Source organism: Cicer arietinum, chromosome 7, assembly GCF_000331145.2.
Source record: "Cicer arietinum cultivar CDC Frontier isolate Library 1 chromosome 7, Cicar.CDCFrontier_v2.0, whole genome shotgun sequence".
Taxonomy (NCBI): domain Eukaryota; kingdom Viridiplantae; phylum Streptophyta; class Magnoliopsida; order Fabales; family Fabaceae; genus Cicer; species Cicer arietinum.
In genome coordinates this window covers 62,408,018-62,427,531 of record NC_021166.2, presented here as the reverse complement: position 1 = coordinate 62,427,531, position 19,514 = coordinate 62,408,018, and the positions used below count along the sequence as shown (strand labels likewise).

The 19,514-nt window shown below is 29.9% G+C and overlaps 3 protein-coding genes and 1 non-coding gene across 4 annotated transcripts in view; 2 read left to right on the top strand and 2 right to left on the bottom strand.

Annotated features, from left to right (window-relative positions):
- Positions 1-206: 206 nt before the first annotated feature.
- On the top strand, positions 207-1,864 carry LOC101494853 (uncharacterized). The gene is made up of 5 exons (XM_004510029.4): positions 207-608; positions 679-834; positions 911-1,015; positions 1,099-1,269; positions 1,364-1,864. The coding sequence occupies exons 1-5, from the start codon at positions 315-317 to the stop codon at positions 1,685-1,687; spliced, it is 1,050 nt and encodes a 349-aa protein (XP_004510086.1). The 5' UTR covers positions 207-314; the 3' UTR covers positions 1,688-1,864.
- Positions 1,865-8,705: 6,841 nt separating this feature from the next.
- On the bottom strand, positions 8,706-8,778 carry TRNAR-UCU (transfer RNA arginine (anticodon UCU)). Its single transcript has one exon. It is a non-coding gene; the product is annotated as a tRNA-Arg (tRNA).
- Positions 8,779-13,474: 4,696 nt separating this feature from the next.
- On the bottom strand, positions 13,475-14,875 carry LOC101495390 (NADH dehydrogenase [ubiquinone] 1 alpha subcomplex subunit 1). The gene is made up of 3 exons (XM_004510032.4): positions 14,714-14,875; positions 14,515-14,613; positions 13,475-13,697 (listed from the first exon to the last, which is right to left on the bottom strand). Exons 1-2 carry the CDS (start codon positions 14,819-14,821, stop codon positions 14,524-14,526), a joined length of 198 nt encoding a protein of 65 aa, XP_004510089.1. The 5' UTR covers positions 14,822-14,875; the 3' UTR covers positions 13,475-13,697; positions 14,515-14,523.
- Positions 14,876-17,942: 3,067 nt separating this feature from the next.
- LOC101495933 (KH domain-containing protein At2g38610) overlaps positions 17,943-19,514 on the top strand; it is a 4,468-nt gene continuing 2,896 nt past the window's right edge. The window contains exons 1-3 of the mRNA XM_073363437.1: positions 17,943-18,122; positions 18,228-18,316; positions 19,317-19,460. Coding sequence (XP_073219538.1) covers positions 18,031-18,122; positions 18,228-18,316; positions 19,317-19,460 — 325 coding nt within the window. The 5' untranslated portion in view covers positions 17,943-18,030. The remainder of the gene's footprint in view (positions 18,123-18,227; positions 18,317-19,316; positions 19,461-19,514) is intronic.

The following is a 19,514-nucleotide window of genomic DNA, read 5'->3' as shown; positions in this document are numbered from 1 at the left end:
GAATAACAAGTTGAAATGTGAAATTAAAGCATGTATAAGACATATAGAATGGCGAGTTTAAATAAAGACAAATTAAAGCATAGCAATGATTAATTTAATAAAGGATTGAAGGGAGAATAAAAGGAGGGGTGGATTAGTAATTAGCAGTAGCATGAATTGCTAGGAATCCTACGCACCACCCACTTTGGCGTTAAATCTTGGTTTGGTAAATTATTTGATTTGATGAGAAGAGTTGAAAGTTTAATGGGAGAGGGTTGTTTGTTTTGTGATTGGGTGGTGGAGCAAAGTAATTAACATTTTGGATTAATTAATTAATGGCATATAGGAGAAGGCATGGAGTATCGAGGAGTTCCACCTTCAAGGAAGAGATTAATAGTAATGGGCAAGAATTATTATTAGATAACAACAACTCAGATGATAATAATAATAATAATAATAATAATATAATTGCTGCAAACGCTCCTCCTCCTTCACTTTTGACGTCTAATAATTCCTCCCTTGCTGCTCAGGCCATCAAAGCCTCTGCTGCTCGTTATGATCCCTCTCTTTCCTTTGCTTTCTCCAAATCATCTTTAGGTCCGGAAAATGATCATCATCATAGATCCAAGGTATATATATATACGTTCTTCTTTGTTTATTATTATTATTATTCATCTTAAAGAATTTGTTTGCATGCAGAGCTTTGATTCTTACGGGGATGCTTCCAAGTCTGGTATTTGGAGCGTACTCGCACAAAAAGCTAAAGAAATTTTGGAGGATGATGATAATTCATCCACACAAACACCCAGATCACACTCTTTTAATACCACCATCATACCCGGTGCTCGAAATCAGGTGAATATATAGAAATATAGAATAGAATAATTGCAACACATTCTAATTCTAATAATAATAATAATAATATCTTCAGGAATTAGCTGCTGGTCGAACAGTTGTGGAGAGTAGGCTAAAAGGATCGTGTGAAAATGATGATCACGCCAATCATCACGAAACACAACTCAAGGCATCTCGCGACGTAAGGTGCCAACTATATATGTAATAATTAATAATTAAATTGTCTAGTGTATGTTATACTGACTAATTAATTAAAATATATAGGTGGCAATGGCAACAGCTGCCAAAGCAAAGTTACTTTTACGAGAACTAAAAACCGTGAAAGCAGATTTGGCTTTCGCTAAATCACGTTGCGCTCAACTAGAAGAAGAAAATAAACTACTCCGTGATAAGGAGGGTCGCGAGAAGGGACTAAATCGTGCAGATGATGATCTGGTATTTATTGTTGGTAATTAATTGCTATATATAAAATGATCGAATGTTACTTTTAAATGATCGATCAATAATATGTATTAATACTTTGTTACAGATCCGGCTTCAATTGGAGACACTTCTTACAGAAAAGGCTCGGTTGGCAAGTGAGAATGAGGTGTACTCTCGCGAAAACCGTTTTCTAAGGGAATTTGTAGAATATCATCAGCTGACTATGCAGGATGTGGTGTATTTCGATGAAGACATGGAAGAAGAAGAAGTCACTGAGCTTTATGTCTCTCAACTACCATCTCGATCCATGCACACTAAATCTATTTTTACTACTGTCCCACAACAACAACAACAACACCAGGCTTCTCCTACTCCTAGTGCTAGTATGACTATTCCGCCCTCCATTTCTAAGGATCAACATGCAAAATGATCCATCCATCCTTTTCATTTATATTATATATATATATATAGCTAATTAGCTTAATTAATTAGATGCCAAATTAAGGGGAAAATACGCGACATCACATGGCCTGGGGATAAGTCATTAGTGTTGTATTCCCAACTAAATATATTTGTTAATCAATTGATCATGACCGATCGGATGTCACTTTGTCTTGGTAGTTTTTTGATTCCTTTGGCAAATTTTATCTAATTCAAGATTTTGGTCTTTCGATTTTCAAATTCAGGATTTTGGTACTCGAATTTTTCAAATATATGTCATTTTGGATCAAAACTTTGCTGATTGGGAACTGATATCATAACATTGCTGAATGGATCAAAACTTTGGATCATAACTTTGCTGAATGGATCAAAACTTTGCTGATTGGGAACTGATATCATGACATTGTTTAGATACACTAACACTAACTTACATATATGGGATAAATCCTTTATTTCTTCGTTCAAAATGTAGGATTGTTCCATATTCGTTTTTAACTAAATCAAAAATTCAATTACGTCATCAATATTTCAAAATGCAATTTATTTAGTCTTCGAGGTTTTTAGGACGTTAACACCACTAACTCGTAAACATGGATGGTGATGTGTGTAACACACCAACTTTTTGTTTACTTAAAGAAGAGAAATTGCTCACTCAACAGTTCTCCTTAAGAAAAAACTCTAATTCATTTCTAAATTTATCAAATGAGATTACAAATGCCTATTTATAGCAAGACTATCTTTAAACCTAAATGTGTCGTAAGAGACACTATTCTCTATGCCTATATTGAGCATACATCATTTTTGTCTTTCTAAAATAAACTAAATGTAAAAAAACAAAATATCTTTACTTACACGTTACATCAACTAAATCTAAATTAAGACATTTATAATTTCAAGTTAAAGCAAACTAAAATTATTACAAATAAAATTAAAATAGAAAAAGTTCATCCAAATTTATTAAAATATGAATTATCTTCATGCTCTTGAGGTCTTTATCATTTCCTCATTCTTGAAGAAATTCGACTACAAATTTAAGCTCCATTATATTATACATAAAGAAAGAATCCAAATAAATCACAAGTTCATCATATCCACCGGGGTTAATGGAAATTTGGAAAACTCACCGAATGTGATATGTTGGTGAAACACATTTTCATCTTAAACAACTAACATCTTATCACATTTATAGTAAATGTAAGAAATTCTAAAGACGATGACAAAGTTATACCTTTTGAAGTTGATATTCATAACCAAACTTAATTTCTTTGGATTGAAATTGGTGATAAACAATAAGTTACTTTGTATTTGCAAAGGTTTTAAAGCAATTTGAGTCTCATGGACATTCTCTTCATCACAGATGAATGGTGACTCAATAATTTCCTTGCAAGCATTCGCTTGAAGAACTTTTAACCAATCACCTTCAAGCACTAATATTGTTTCATTCACCCCAGTCTCTTGTTTAAATAGACTTTCCGTTTTACCATTATTTTTCTTTTTGCTTTCAAAGTCAATGTATTGATGACATTCTTCCTTTAGAAACATTTCTTCAAACACTTGCACAAGAGAATTATCAAAGTTAGAAAAATAATTAGAGTCATTTTATTGCTCTTTGTCACTCAAATGTTTCTCCTTTTCCTCTTTCTCTCTCAAGGCTAACTTCTCTAATTTTATTGCCACTTTTGCATATCTATTTTCATAAAGATATTTCACATACTCCAAATCAAATATAAAATCTCTAATATATTCATGATATGATATACTTCTCTCTTTTTTTCTTGATCGTCGTTTATATATTCTACATGTCTTTTCTCTTTTGTATACCTCATATCATTCCTCTCAAAATCTCTAAGCCTTTTTACTTTGTCTCTAAGCCACCTCCCAAAATCTTATTCTCTCCTCATGAAACCTATGTATCATTTCCCCATCGATTTCAAATCCATCTTCATTTTGAAAAGATCTTCCATGATAGAAGAACATTCATCAAAATGTTATGGTTATTCAATTAAAGAACAATTGACAACAAAAATATTTTAACAATAGCAACATGTAGTAAGTCAGTTGGGATTTTGCACATGGTCTTCTCAATATTTAATGAACATTTTGGTTTATAAATGATCATTTTGATTTTTCAATGATCATTCCGATTTATAAGAAGAACATTTTGGTTTATAAAATATCATTTTTTTTTTATTAAAATATCATTTTGGTTTATTAAAAGATCATTTTGATTTATCAAGATCATTTTGATTTATCAAATGGTCATTATAGTTTATATCACGATTGTTCTTGTTTATCAAAGGATCATTCTGGTTTATCAAGATAATTCTGGATTTTTCAAGATCATTATGGCTAGTTCGTTTTAAGGACATGAGTAAAATGAATCATTCCCTATTGTCCAAACCTTAAGATAAACGAATATCAAGACTACTCAAATCAGTATTCAAGCCCAAAAGTCTAACTAAAGGCCCAAAGAAGGAAACAACATCAAGATCAATCTCCAGATTGATGAGCTATGAGCAAGGACAACAAGGACATTATTGCTGCACATTTTTGAAGAAAACACATCATGTTTCTAAGACAAATGACTAAAACTAGACAACTACTCAATCACTCATTCACGTTTTCCATACAACACAACCAAGAACATTCTGATTATTCTCTTTTAAAGACAAAGTTAAAACATATAACTTTCAACAATCCAAACCACAAGTTAAAGAGTATCAAGACTACTAAAATCAATAGTGAAGTCGAAAACTCGAGATGAATGCTCAAAGGAGTAAAACAACCTCCAGATTGATGACAAGATTGATCTCCAAAGTAATTAGTTGTGAGCAATGGCGCAAGTACGTTGTACTTATATTATTAGGAACACAAAAAACTCTACATAATTCTGATATGGAATAGTACCAGACATGTGGCAACCCATGCTCATACTCATTCGATTTTTCCATCAAACCGAAAAGCAACAACATTCTTCATTTGTCAAGAACGTTTAGGACAACAATATAAGCACATGTTTAATTGCTTTAAAATAGATCTCACACTTGTGAAGTGTGTCCAACCACTATATTTAGTTTAAACTAAATATTCAAAGCATTTTATCATCTATAAATTGAAGATCAATTGGAAGATGAATGCAAGAGTTCAATTTACAAATCTACCAACACTTATTCAAGTAATAAAAAGTCAAAAACTCTTCAAGCAAACTCCAACTCTCTTTACTATATTTCTAAATCATCATTTACTGAGTTTGTCTTTATTTATCTCAAACAAATGTTGAGAAGTTTCAAGATCCCAAACATTTTTATCACACACATCATTTGTAACTCAAGTTTATCTTTTATGTTAAATTGAGTGTGTTTGTAAAAATTATTTCTATGGTGAAAGGTGAAGATTGTAATTGATCAAGGTGTGATCAAGAGAAATGGTGTGAAGGAGAACATTCTAGTTTTGAAGCACATAGTGAAAATCTCACAGTTGTGAGGATATGACTAGCCCGAGTTGGGTGAACCACTACACTTTTTGAGTGTGATCTTTCTATCCCTTATCTTTTATTATTTGCACACACAAATCACACTTCATTACAAACTAATTTGTTTTATTTACCTCTATCATATCCAGAACATTATGGACATTCTATTGCAACCAAGATTGATCTTGAGTTAATTTAAATTATGCAGATGAATGAAAATTTTAAAAGGGTCACAATTCAAACTCATTTTCTTGTAATTGACATTGCTATTTCATGCTATTGGTGTCGCATTTCCTACTTCAATTAATTTAATATGTCATTTTCATATTTAAAAACATGTCAGGGCAAAATGGAAACAATATGTGAAAAATGATAGACAAAATGAGGTAATGTATTTATGGAAAAAGATTGTATAATTGACTAGTTTGGAGGAGTATGATCATCACTTGCAAAGTTAGTGTGTGCCGATATTACTATTTTTGTTGATTATATTACATATTCATGGTCAACACCTTACAAAGAAAAATTAGTCGTTTCTTGGACCAAGTGATGCATTTAAGGAATACAACGAGCAACATATATTTTTAAATTACGATTTGTTTTAGAAATGTGATTGAGTCATTTATGTTATTTGCTTTAATTTGAGTTATCTATTATATATATTTAAAAAAGACTTATAACTCTCTTATTGCCACCTCACACTAACCGAAATCCAAAATTTATAACAATTCGGTTACAAAATATGAATTGTCAAATAATTATAAGTATACATCAAATAAATTAATTACAAATAAATTACTTTAATTTAATTTCAATTAACACTATAAAACAACAAATTAAATTTAATTAATTTCGGTAAAATAAAACTGACCAAAATTCACAGAAACATGCCTTTGTCCATCATTTCTAACTATTTATATACTATATATATATATATATTCAAAATAGAAAATCAAATACAAATATTTTAATGACTTTTTTTGTCTTTCTACGACAAATTTTTAAATCAGATATATTAGAATTTTAATTTACAAACATTCAAACTATTTTTAATATCAATAGAGTAAACATAATCATTAACATTTTGATTTCAAAATCAAAATAGAAAATTTATAACAATTTAGTTACAAAATATTAATTATCAAACAAATATAAGTATACATCAAATACAAATAATTGCAAATGAATTACTTTAATTTCATGTCAATTAACACTATAAAATAAAATAAAAAATTAAATTAAATTAATTTAATTAATTCAAAAAAACATAATTTTGTCCATCACTTCTATATATATATATATGTATGTATATATATATATTCAAAGTAGAAAATCAAATACAAATATTTTTTCTTCTCTCACTCAGTCATTTAAATCATCGACCTTTGTGTTAATTATGATTTTTTTTAAATCAAATATATTATAATTTTAATTTACAAACATTCACATTATTATTAATATTAATAGAGTAATCATAATCATTAATATTTTGCTTTCAAAACCAAAATTCAAAATTTATAACAATCATAATTTATTATATATATTTAAAACAAACTCATCACTCTCTTGTTGTCATCTTATATTATTTCATTCACATGTGCAAACATTTTTCACCTCTGCTAAAAAATTAATGTGTAGTCTTCATATAGAGTTTCATCCACTTAGTTTCTAAATAAAATTTTCCCTTTTTTAATCCCTAGTTTTTTTTGCCTTCCTACGACAAAATTTTAAATTGGATATATTAGAATTTTAATTTACAAACATTCAAACTATTTTTAATATTAATAGAGTAATCACAATCATTAAAATTTTAGTTGCAAAATTGAAATCCAAAATTTATAACAATTCGATTACAAAATATTAATTGTCAAACAATTATAAGTATACATCAAATACAAATACTTGCAAATGAATTGCTTTAATTTTATGTCAATTAACAGTATAAAACAACAAATTTAATTTAATTAATTTCAGTAAAATAAAACTGACCAAAATTCCAAAAGACATGATTTCTAACTATTATATATATATATATATCAATATTCAAAGTAGAAAATCAAATACAAATATTATAATCACTCGATAATTTTTTGTTTGTCTTCCTTCAACAAAATTTTAAATCAGATATATTAGAATTTTAATTTACAAACAATCACACTATTATTAATATTAATAGAGTAATCATAATCATTAAAATTTTGGTTTCATAACCGAAATTCAAAATTTATAACAATTTGGTTACAAAATTTTAATTATCAAATAATTAAGTATACATCAATTACAAATAATTACAAATGAATTACTTTAATTTCATGTCAATTAACACTATAAAATAAAAAATTTAATTTAACTAATTTCAGTAAAATAAAATTAACCAAAATTCAAAGAGACATGATTTTGTCCATTATTTCTAAATATTTATATAATATATATATTCGAAGTAGAAAATCAAATACAAATATTTTTTCTTCTTTCACTCGATCATTTTAATCATCGATCTTTGTGTTAATTGTGAATTTTTTTTAAATCAGATATATTAGAATTTTAATTTACAAACACTCACACTATTATTAATATTAATAGAATAATCATAATCATTGACATTTTGGTTTCAAAACCGAAATTTAAATTTTTAACAATTCAGTTACAAAATATTAATTGTCAAACAATTATAAGTATTTATCGAATACAAATAATTGTAAATGAATCACATTAATTTCATGTCAATTAACACTATAAAACAACAAATTAAATTTAATTAATTTCAGTAAAATAAAACTTACCAAAATTCAAAGAGAATATATATTTATCAATATCCAGAAAATCAAATACAAATATTTTTTTCTTCTCTCACTTGTTTTACATAACAAAAAATTTCACATATCTGAAATACAAACTCTAAACTTTTCTTGAACATGTTAATGATTAGCACTATAACTAGAGCTATAATTGGAGTATCAAAGTTCGAGTTATTCGCATGTGTATTGTCTACACCATATAAAGTGAGGATGAACCAATCTCTTTAGATATTATTTTATTGGATAAAAAGGTATACAATCACAACGATTGAAGATTATTATTTGCATTCAATTTCATATATATATATATATATATATATATATATCAACTTTATTTTCATATTTTATTTATTGAAAATTAAATATATTTACATCTTTTTGAATGGTCAACTCTAAAAATATTTGACTTTGACTATAGAATCATAGGAACTCAGGTCACCGCAACGGATAAAGTCTAACTCAAATGACGAAGGGGATATAAAATAAAAATGTAATATAAATGAAGAAGTGAAGTATGAAGATGAAAATAATGATAAGGAGAAAGATAACAATCCATTATTCACACGAAAAATCAAGATACATCAAAGGTGTAATGAAAAAGAATAAACCAAAAGAAAAACAATTGGAATGTAATGAAATTGATTCATCCAAAAAAATCAAAAAAAAAATGAAAAACTTAAAAAAGATAGCATAAGCTAGGTATGAAAAAATGATACAAAAATAAATATGTAAAAGGACACGCCCAGTGGGACTCGAACCCACAATCGCTTGATTAGAAGTCAAGCGCCTTATCCATTAGGCCATGGGCGCTCATGTATTGCTTGCTCTTTTTGTTTATAATACTTCCAGTTGCATTTATTTGTTTATAATAATTCTAGTTTCATTTATTTGTTTATAATAATTCTAGTTTCATTTATTTGTAGAGTTGAGTCTTGTTCATTAGAGATTAAAAAACATGTTGCAAATTTGTAATGGAGACTTATGTAAAAATTTAGATAATGTGAATATAATATCGAAGTTGAGACTTATTTAATTTTAGAAATATGATGTAAAAGTTGTTCATCAAAGCATTTTTTCAGAAAAGCCTTATCGATATTGAGCATGAATGTAATTAACTATTTTATAAAAAAATTATATCACTCTGTACAAGGAAATGTATGAAAAAAAATTATAAAAAATTAAAGAAAGTAAATATGATAGTTATTGACAAAATAAAATGTGGTTGTTCAATCAAAACAACTCATGGGTTACTTTGTGCTTAATTATGAGATAGCATATTTGCGAAATTGGAACATGAAGAATTTTTATCATAATATGATTTCTTAGAAGAGTAGGAGGCAATGAAAGAACACATGAAGACACAAAATATTTTTGGTCAAAGAATATTCATGTCAAAGGTGCATGAACTTTTATTTCCACATACAACAATAATGTATCCACCACCTGATAAAAAAAAAAATCAAATAAGCTACCAAAAATAATAAAAAAGAGAAAAGAATTTAACGTTCCTCATGATCCTACATATTGGGAGTGCGTTGATACTTCTCAAAGATATCAAAAGCAGTCATCTCAGCATTCTGCAAAGCAACCATATCAGCGTTCTGCAAAGCAATCATCTAAGATACATTTACTATTTGTATTCATTAGTATATTGATGACATAGTAGATGTCCAGCATAATGGAAATTGTGGTTATCATGTAGTTGCAACATTATGAGGTTAGAGTGAAGAACTGTGTCCCTTAGTTTAGACACATTTAGAAAAGGAGATCAATCTACATCAAAATCTTTATTTCAATGTTTTCTATGACAATATTGAAAAAGTGTGGAACTCATTGAAGATATTTAGTTTGGGTGTTCAAGAAAAAGAAAAGTGGATGACTATATCAGAGATGGATTATGTGATAACGACAAGATATAATATTGTTCTGGTGTCATTGTCTCTAATTTGAATATGACATTTTTTTCGTTGACTGAACCACCATCAAGGGATTCTTTTCATAATTCTTTAATAGCAATTGAATTTGTCAATGAAGATAATTGGGTACGGGTAAAATTTATGGTAAAGTAATGTTTAATAGTAAAGTAACGTTAAAAAGTAAACTAATTTTTAATACTTTATTGGCGCAGATAAAAATGAAGTTTGGTTGTCCTCTGCCACTTACCACACAGAAATGGAGAGACTTTTGTAGTGATGATGTGAAGGCGTGAGAAATAGCTTATGCAGGACGTCTCAAGCATTGGAAAACATAGATCCAACATTTATCAAATCATCTTGTGTTTCATTAAATGAAGATTAGTTTGTAGCCGTGAAGCTTTGTGTCTGTTATTTGTTTATTTTGGAGAAATAAAATAGTAGTTGCATAATTGACCGAAAATAAACATATACCATAACGAGAATTATATTCATAGTGCAAAATATATTAACACAATCTACTAATGGTATCCCTGAAATATGTGAGTAACTCACTTAATATCACAAGAACTTCGCCATCAATATGACCCTCTGTAAAAGCTCAGATGCTCTAGTGTATCGTGTAGAAGATGAACTAGCTTGTGATGAAGATGATGGAACATGTGGGGTGGTAGGTGGAGTAGCAGGTGGAGCATCGGGGAAGATCAGATGATGTGAAACATCAAATTACCAGACATAATAGTTCTCAAATACCTCACCAGAAAACGTCACAACAGACTAAAAACTCTGAAGGGTCGTTATACATGCTCTCAAAATATTATACCACTTTCAATCTATACTAGTTGTCACCAAAGGAACGTCACGCGAAATGCACGTAAGGCGGCTAAATTGTCAAATATATCGCTCAGGTAGAAATGGGACTAAAACTCCACCCGAGCCAACGTAGTTAAAGAGCATCGTCATTGGTTCAAAAGGATGATTGACTCGGTCACCATCGTATGGGGGTAAATACAGCATTCTCAAGCAAAATATCATTAAGTCTCCACTCATAAGTTAGCAACCCGCTTTCAACAATATGTTTTGTGGACCACCTATAGGCTCTTGGAGTATGTTCAGGAAACCTTCCATAATCACCTCGTTTACAGATGTTAGGCAAGTCCTCGTAAGTCCAACATTACATAAGAAATAAAAGACAAATTAGTAAATTAAAAATACAATTTTCTCATAGTTCATATGTTCAAGCTCCTTGACATACTCATCAAGTTTGTAAGACCTAAAACCACGTCTATGACGATGTTGACGAGGTGGACGGTTAGTCTCATTCATTCATTAATAAGATGCAATTGATGGAACTCTTTCATCTCTATCTTCTATGTTGCGGACAATGTTTGCAAATAATTTCTCCATTCGCGCTTTTGGTTCTAGCCACTATAAAATTAATATATTAATCATTAGTAAAAAAATACTTTTGAAAATTATGAATCATTCGAAAATTTCAAAAATTTTAAAAATGTCAAAAGTTTCATTTAATTTGAAAGTTTCAAAAAAAATTTAAAAAAAAATTGTGTTATGAAAGTTTCATATTGTTCAAAACTTTCGAAAATCATGAATTTCCTATTTCAAAATTTTTCACTAGCTCGAAACTTTAAAAAATGATTGAATAAACTATTTCGGGAGTTTCATATTGTTCAAAACTTTCAAAAATATTTTAAAAAATTAAAAATTACGTTTTATATGTTTCATATTAATCAAAAAGTCGAAAAAATAACTTATTTATGCTTCGGAAATTTTGAAAGTTTTAAAATGCTAGGAAAGTTTACTAATTTTTTTAAAAAAAGTTTTGAAAATGAGAGTGAGGAATAAAATGAGAAAAATAAAATCAATTTTTTATAATAAAAATGGTAAAATAGTTTTTTTTTTTTTTTATTAGATGGGGATAGATGAGAGGTATAAGTGAGAGAAGGGAGATAAAAAACTCCAAATTAAGTGACCTTATTTTGCTGGCTGAGCGGAAACCAAATGTAACCAAGGTGGAAAGTCCAAGGTAAAGATGTAGAAATCATCCCACCGAATTCTAGTACGAAGAACTTTAATTGATCTTGATTTTGGGTTTTTTAATAAAAAATCATTTTTCTAAAATAAAAAGCTTATTTTGATTTGTGAACGTTATAAACATGTCATCATCATAACAGTCAAATATACATTTCTTAACAATGTTCATGGAAAAAAAGAATATCATATACGTTTTAAGACTTAAATAACCTAATTGGGACAACAACAAAATCTTCAAAAGCTAATCTAATACAATTAAATAACTTAAAAGAATCGCATTGTATTTTACATTTTAACTATTACAATTAAGTCTTCAATCTTATTTCATTTATTCTTCAATCCTTCAACTTTTTCCAATTTTTTCCTTCCAAATTTTTACTTTTTTACCTCTAAAAATTTATCTTATAGAGTTTTTCTTTTCTAGGGAGCCTAATGGCAAATCTTTTACACTAAGTGTGAAGAAGAGGAGAAGATTGCAAGTTTAAATCTACACTCTAGCATATCAATTGTTCTTTTACCATTGGAGTTGTACTTATTTTTGAGTTTAATCTAAAGAAAAAATGATAATATAAACGACTCTTATATTTGTACACCTCAAATTATCACACGCACATTCAACGCATCATTTTCTCTCTATCTCTCTTTCTATTACATCACAAATATATTGCATCTATCACACTAACTCTATTTCTTTCTCTTTCAAGTGGTCAATTGGGTAAATGTGTGTTTACAAAACATCTGCCTTTTCAAAGTAGAGACTAGATTGGATTGGCTTGAAATGGTTCACACGGAACCGTTTATATCCCTTTTCCGTGCCTCTTAGGCCTACTCAGCTTAGCAAAAAGTCAGCCATTCAATTGCATAAATCTATATTAATCTAACACTAGAGCAACAAAGTGCGCTGCATCTGCATGCACAACTTCAAGCTATCCGCACATAACCAAGGACTAAGTTTACGTACCAGCAATCGGTTCTTATGATATATTGTATAATATAACTTGAATATTTCCCCTTACTAACCCAGCAAACGAGTCAATAGAACAAGAGACAGCATAACATCAAGCTACATCACAGCTCTTCTGCACATAATGTCTTGGCATGGCTTTTGACTTTTGATATCCATGCATCAGTTTGACTGGGGTTTCAACATGCTTACCACAATGATACAGGCGGAAAGTGTCCATTGATGCCTCAAGCTTTCAAGGGACACTGACACCCTATGTTCTGTGGATCACGCAAAGAGAGCAACTTGACACGATGAAATCACTAGGGTAAAACCGTAAAAACTTATCACCTCATAATCCCTTAGAGAAACACAAACCCACAATATCATAACTATCTTCTAACTTCCACTAGCTATGATACCCACCTTACATGTACTATCAGTTGCCATGGTGCCCTTCTCTTTTTTCCAATTTTTTCTGTGTTGGGTGAAGGTGTGGATTGGGATTACAGGCTGCTATCTATTGTTATTCGTCACCCATCAATACCATGACTTATGTCAGAGCACAAAATTGCTCACAGATTTAAAAAGCAACAAATATTATCAATCATCACAAAAAGATCATATTATGTCTATTTCACCGTGTTCAACTAAAAGAAAACAATTGATTAGAGCATATGTATATGATAAAGCTTATGTCAAATTTCATACAAGAAAACATATGGAAATTTAATTGTAGCAAACTACTCTGCTTCCTTGGAACAGCTCAAGAGCATCATATAAGCAATTTATTCCCTTCACAAGCACGTTGATAAAACAGCCTACATTTGGAAACATAAAAAGTATGATCTGTTTGATGGTTTCATACATAAAGAAAATAAATTCTAGAGCACAAAGCACTTATTAGTGTTTTCTTCAAAATAAAGCTCAGAGGCATGCTTCAACGAACAAGAAGAAAATATCTTAATACCATCCTTTTAGTTATAAAAATTGCAATGTTTTTTCTCTCAAATAAAAGGTTGTTTCATAGAAGAAGCAAAGGGTATGCTCCTAAAAAAACCATGACCAAAAGAAGGAAAGCAAAAGGTTCAAACCAATTTGAAAAAAACAAAAAAGTAGAGCAAAAGAAAGGGGTATCGAGGAGATTTATCTTGTCAATCCTTCTGATTCAGAATATCCAACAAAGAAAACCCTCTAAATACACAATCAATGAAATAACCTTGTTTATGTTAGAGGTATAATAATAAAATATAAAAGACATTTGTGTGTCTTCACCAAATAGTTTAAGCTTTTGAGATACTCAATTTATATGGTAACAGAGCCTCCCTGGCTAGGTGGTTTAGAGATTAATTCTTGCTGTCCCCCCATTCCTCTAATATAAGATGTTAAATCTCAACGCAAAAGTAAATGGTATACTTAAAGCTCAAACAGCTCTTGCATAAGAGAGTGAGTGACATGATAAATCATTAATTATGATTCAAAAAAAAAAAAAAGATCAGATTTATGACGTAACTGGGGTTGCAGTGAACGAAGGACACAGATGATAGGTTTTAGGGCGTGAATCTCTAATATAAATAAAACTACATAATTGAAATTCGGATGGAAAGATGTCAGATCCACGCATAATAATTGGTGTACCTGATTGATTTAATTTGAGGCGGCAGAAGCTTGATCGACGAGCTTCTTGTCCCTTCGCTCCATGGCGACGTCCCACAAGTCGTTGCCGATGTGCTTAGGCTGAATTGAAACATCCATCCATCCATCAAATTTTTAATTAATTAATTAATTAAAAAACAGAGAAAACGAATAAATTAAGAAGAAAAAAAAGAATACAAACTCGGCCGTGAGCAGCTTTGTGGATGTAATACTGAGCGTTTCCCATAACACAAAGCATTCCAGCAATAATTCCAAGAGGTAGCACAGCTTCCAACCAATGCAACGCCATCTTTCTTCCTTCCTTCCTTCACAACAAACACCACTATCCTTTTCTTCTTCTTTTATTACTCACCCCACTCCTCCCTCTTACAATACTTTTTCATTCAAGCCCAGCCCAACATAATGGGCCTTAATCTATTTCCTCTACCCGCTAAATTCTTCAAGAAAGATGCTACCCATTACATAAATTGTTAAAATTAAATAATTACACTAAAACAAAAACGATAAAGCATAGAATCCTATAGGGTGTATTCGATTGCGATTTCAATAGAATTTTAAAAAAGTGGTTATAAAAAAATCTCATGGCACTCATATTAAATTTATAAATAATAAAAGTTTTGTGAGACGTCTTGTATATTTTACACAGTATCAAAGATTAAATTCATGAAATAGATTAATTTATCTTATTGTTATTAACCCGAGGAGCAAACTTGAAATATTTTAAACGTAAATGATCAACTTGAAATCTAAAATAAACGTAAAAGACTAAATATTGAACTAAGTTTTATATTTAAGTACAAAGTAGTATTTAAATATTAGGGTGTGGAAGGGTTATTGGTTAAAGTTGGACGTTTTGGTTGTCCCTTAAGATGAACACATTTTTTTATGCTCTCATGCATCTAAGTGAATTTTGTGTTATAGCAATAAAAGAGTGGGATGTGTCGAAAGTTTATCAAACTTTTAATCATTCAGTTGCTACTGAAGTGCTTAAACTTCCTTTATTTCTTTTCCCTAAAGACTATATTGTTTGGGGGCTGCAAAAGGATGACAATCTAACAATGTAGCTAGATTATACTTTTTGCATGGAATCCCTCATTGATATGCATAATCTAAAAGTGGAAGAGCATTGGACAAATTTGTGGAAGCTTAAAGTATCTAATAAAGTTACATGTTTTCTTTGAAAAGTGTGTTGCAATGTACTCATAACTCACATGGATTTACAATGTAAGGGAGTTGCATGTCTTCATCATTGTGTCCGGTGTCTCTATGAGTTAAAAACAACTTCAAATACTTTTTTCTAGTGTCCTTACTCCTCATAGTGTGGTTGTGGGACAAGAGGTTTAAAAGTGAAATATAGTCCAAATTTGAGATTGAGAACTTGATTTTCCTTTGTTTGTCTTCTCAACTATGCAACATTTATCGAATAATGTGAGACATACCTTGTCATGTCATGTTGTGGTCTATTTGGTATGAACGGACCAGAAGATTCAAGATTATATTCAAGAAAATTCATATATCATTATAGTTTGTGCATGATACTATTACTCTAGAAGAATTAAACAAAGCTCGTGGAGAAAATGATGAAGGTAATTCCAATATCTTGCCTTCTAGTGGGATTGGTGGTCTAAACTGCATTTTGGTTTTCTCAGATGTAAAAGTGATACCTCTTTCCCATTGATCAAAATATTGTTTACATTGAGTTATGTTTAAGAGACGAGAATGAAGCTTCCATAAATGCAAAAACACTTTGTTCCTTATCCCAGTTATTTGTTCACAAAGAGAACTTTGGATCAACATCAAACTTATTTGTGGATAATGGAACTAAATGTCAAAAAACGTTATTTTTTAGTTGAATTTCAAATTTGTGGTAGATAGTTGTCTTTTCTTATCATTTGTTCTATTTAAAATTAGTGTTATATTAGAGAATTGTAGAGTTTCACTTAGTCTCTATTTAAAAAAATCTCATGTTGAATTCTCTAATGGAGGGGAACTAGATATGGGTTTTGTTCAAAAAATGGGTGAGAATGATTTTGACTGGTTTTGTGTTTGATTCAATGGAAAAGATAAAATTTTAAAATGATTTTTTTGTTATATTGAATCATTCTCCTCTCTTTTGGATCCTCCAAAATAGAAGGGAGTAAAAAATAATTTTTTGAGGAGTTTTGCTTCCCTCTCTCCTATAATGAATCAAACACATTTCATCTAAAATATTATATCTACTTCATCTATCTCCAACCAAAAACAATCTAAGAGGAAAACAAATGTGGTCACTCAAAACTTAGCAAAAGTAGCCACATATACAACTATCCCTCAATATTATCATTATATCTTTACATGTATTAAATATTATATTTTTAATGAAATGAAATAAGTTTTATTTAGATCATTTATTTAATTTATTATTCAATGGTTGATATTACTCGTTTTACTCTCCAAAGTGAATTGGTCACTTTGGAGAAGTCGATTTTCAATATATATTAAAAAAAATTATTAATCAAATTAACACTAATGACAAGTTTACAACAATTTTAAAGTAATTTGAACTTGGTAACTTGAGATTACGAGACTAAACTCTTACTTTTGAGCTAAAAATTCAAGTATAAATATGTTGTGAGCGGCTTCGGTGAGAACACTTTATTATTTGAACTAATTTTAATTACTGACTTCGATTTTATTTTAAAATAAAAATAACCATGTGACTTCACTTCTCTCCTACATTTTACTTGTCGTGGTTTTCCTTTTATATATATATGAAACATATCAAATGAGAGTTTTCCGATTAAAGAATGAGAATGTTAAATATTGATCATACAACTATATAATTATAGTCATAATTAAAAGTTATTTATGTAACACATAATAATTTAAAAAATTCACATACTATTTTATTCTAGTCTTAATCATAATTCATATTTTAAGGTCAATTCTCACTATAAAACTCTTCTTATTATTTATTTATATATATATATATATGAATATTTTATTTAAAAGTGTAAACAAAAATTATTATATCGTATCAACAAGAATAATTTATTAATAGTTTTATTTATTTGTTTGATATCAATTAAATAGTTTCATTTAAACTTTACCATAAATATTTTTGTTTTTTAAAATTCCGTGCGAATATATATATATATATATATATATATATATATATATGTGTGTGTGTGTGTTTTGTTAGTTTATTCATCGAAATTAAATTTTTTTTATTTTGTTTTAATGTTAGTCTAATTTAGGTGGTGTTTTTCATTTTAGTCAATTCTCTAAGTTTTGTGATAATTACTTATTTATAATTTTTTGTTATTCTATTCCATTATAGTAAACTTTAATTGTAAAAAAAAAAAAGAAAAAAGAAAAAGAGATAACAGTAGGTTTTTAATTACTGATTGGTTTTTGTGGGTAGAATAGAAAACACAAGTACTAGTAGTAGTAAAGAGAAGAAGGAAGCAGAGCAATCCTAGCAATAAAACTAAACCTAGGAGGAGGTTGAGAGGCATCATGTCAGGGTTGTATAATCCCAACTTCTCTCCCGTGAGAGCTGCTTCTCCTCAGATTAGAACAACTCCAATCACAGCTCCAGACATGGATAGGTATCTAGTACTAAAACTTTTCGTCACACTATTACTACAATATTACAATTGTGTGCTTTGGTTCACCTGATTGATTCTAATTGTGTTTTGCTTTGAACTTTTCAGTCAGTACTTGTCGGAGTTGCTGGCAGAGTATCAGAAACTTGGACCCTTCATCAAAGTCCTTCCCAACTCCAGTCGTCTCTTGAATCAAGGTTTACCTCTTCTTCTTCTTTCTCGATCTATCTTCTTCTTTACTATCCATATACCCAGATCGCCCCCTTTTCCCCCTCATTTCACTTCACATTCACACTACACTCTTCGCCCCCAAATTACTCCCTCTTCCATTCGAGATCCTCTCTTTTGCATAATGTACCTTCATACTTTTCATTTTCCAAACATCAACTACGCTCATTCCGATTTCTCATTTTCCCTACTACTTATTCAAAATCTCAGATTACAAGTATTTGAATTGGTTTTAATAGATCAAGTTGTCCAAATATCTTTATCACTTCTTTTCGGCCTTTGTACTAAGCTTAATGAGGGGGAAGGGAATAGAAGACAAAAATGACCTAAATCCTTACGTAGATGTTAAGGATGCCAGCAGGAGAAGCAATTTAAACAAGATTCGGTATAGGGAGAGGTCAGACGGACTAAAGTAGCCTCATTTTAAAATCAATTTTTTTAACTTCCGATCCTCTAATTGCATAGAATTGCGGTCAAATGCGGTTGATGCTGCCTCAATTGCGGTTGAGTTACAATTGCAGAGATATGCTTAACCTTGATGTAGTGTCCCAAATTGTAGTTGTTGACCATTTTTTTCAAACCTTGTTAAGAATATCTTGGTGTTCAATTCTTATGCAAGGTTATAATCTACTGTACTGGTACCTTAATTTTGGGACAGTTGACTGCAGTAGATCTTGCTTAGAGAAGCATAGGCCTTGTATAGGCTGTACTCTATCTGTCAAGACTCAAGATAGGACATCACTTGATATCTTTGTTAGAGATATAAAACCATTTAAGTGCATTGGCTTAAGCTTTTAGGAGAGAATGTCTTTGACATGTTCATTGCAAATGATGTCCTCAGGTCAATAATATATGATCTGATCCAGTTTCATTTCACAATATATATATTTTTATGTTCAGTCTTTAATATTAATTATTATTTTCAGTAATACATACAGGTTTCTCATCACACTTGTTCTCTACGTGCAGAAATATTAAGAGTTTCTGCAATTTTGTCCAACCAAGGTTTTGGTGACTTTGACAGACTGCGACATAGAAGCCCTAGTCCCATGGCTTCTTCAAACCTCATGTCAAATGTCACTGGGGCAGGGTTGGGTGGATGGAACGGTCTTCAGCACTTCCTCTGTTAACGCGCGACCAAAATCCCTCCATCCTCCATTTTCGTTT

Coding starts and splice junctions, on each gene's coding strand:
- LOC101494853 (XM_004510029.4), top strand. CDS start 315: ATGGCATATAGGAGAAGGCATGGAGTATCGAGGAGTTCCACCTTCAAG. Junction 609..678: donor ATCATCATCATAGATCCAAG/GTATATATATAT, acceptor GTTTGCATGCAG/AGCTTTGATTCTTACGGGGA. Junction 835..910: donor TACCCGGTGCTCGAAATCAG/GTGAATATATAG, acceptor TAATATCTTCAG/GAATTAGCTGCTGGTCGAAC.
- LOC101495390 (XM_004510032.4), bottom strand. CDS start 14,821: ATGGCGTTGCATTGGTTGGAAGCTGTGCTACCTCTTGGAATTATTGCT. Junction 14,614..14,713: donor ACAAAGCTGCTCACGGCCGA/GTTTGTATTCTT, acceptor GTTTCAATTCAG/CCTAAGCACATCGGCAACGA.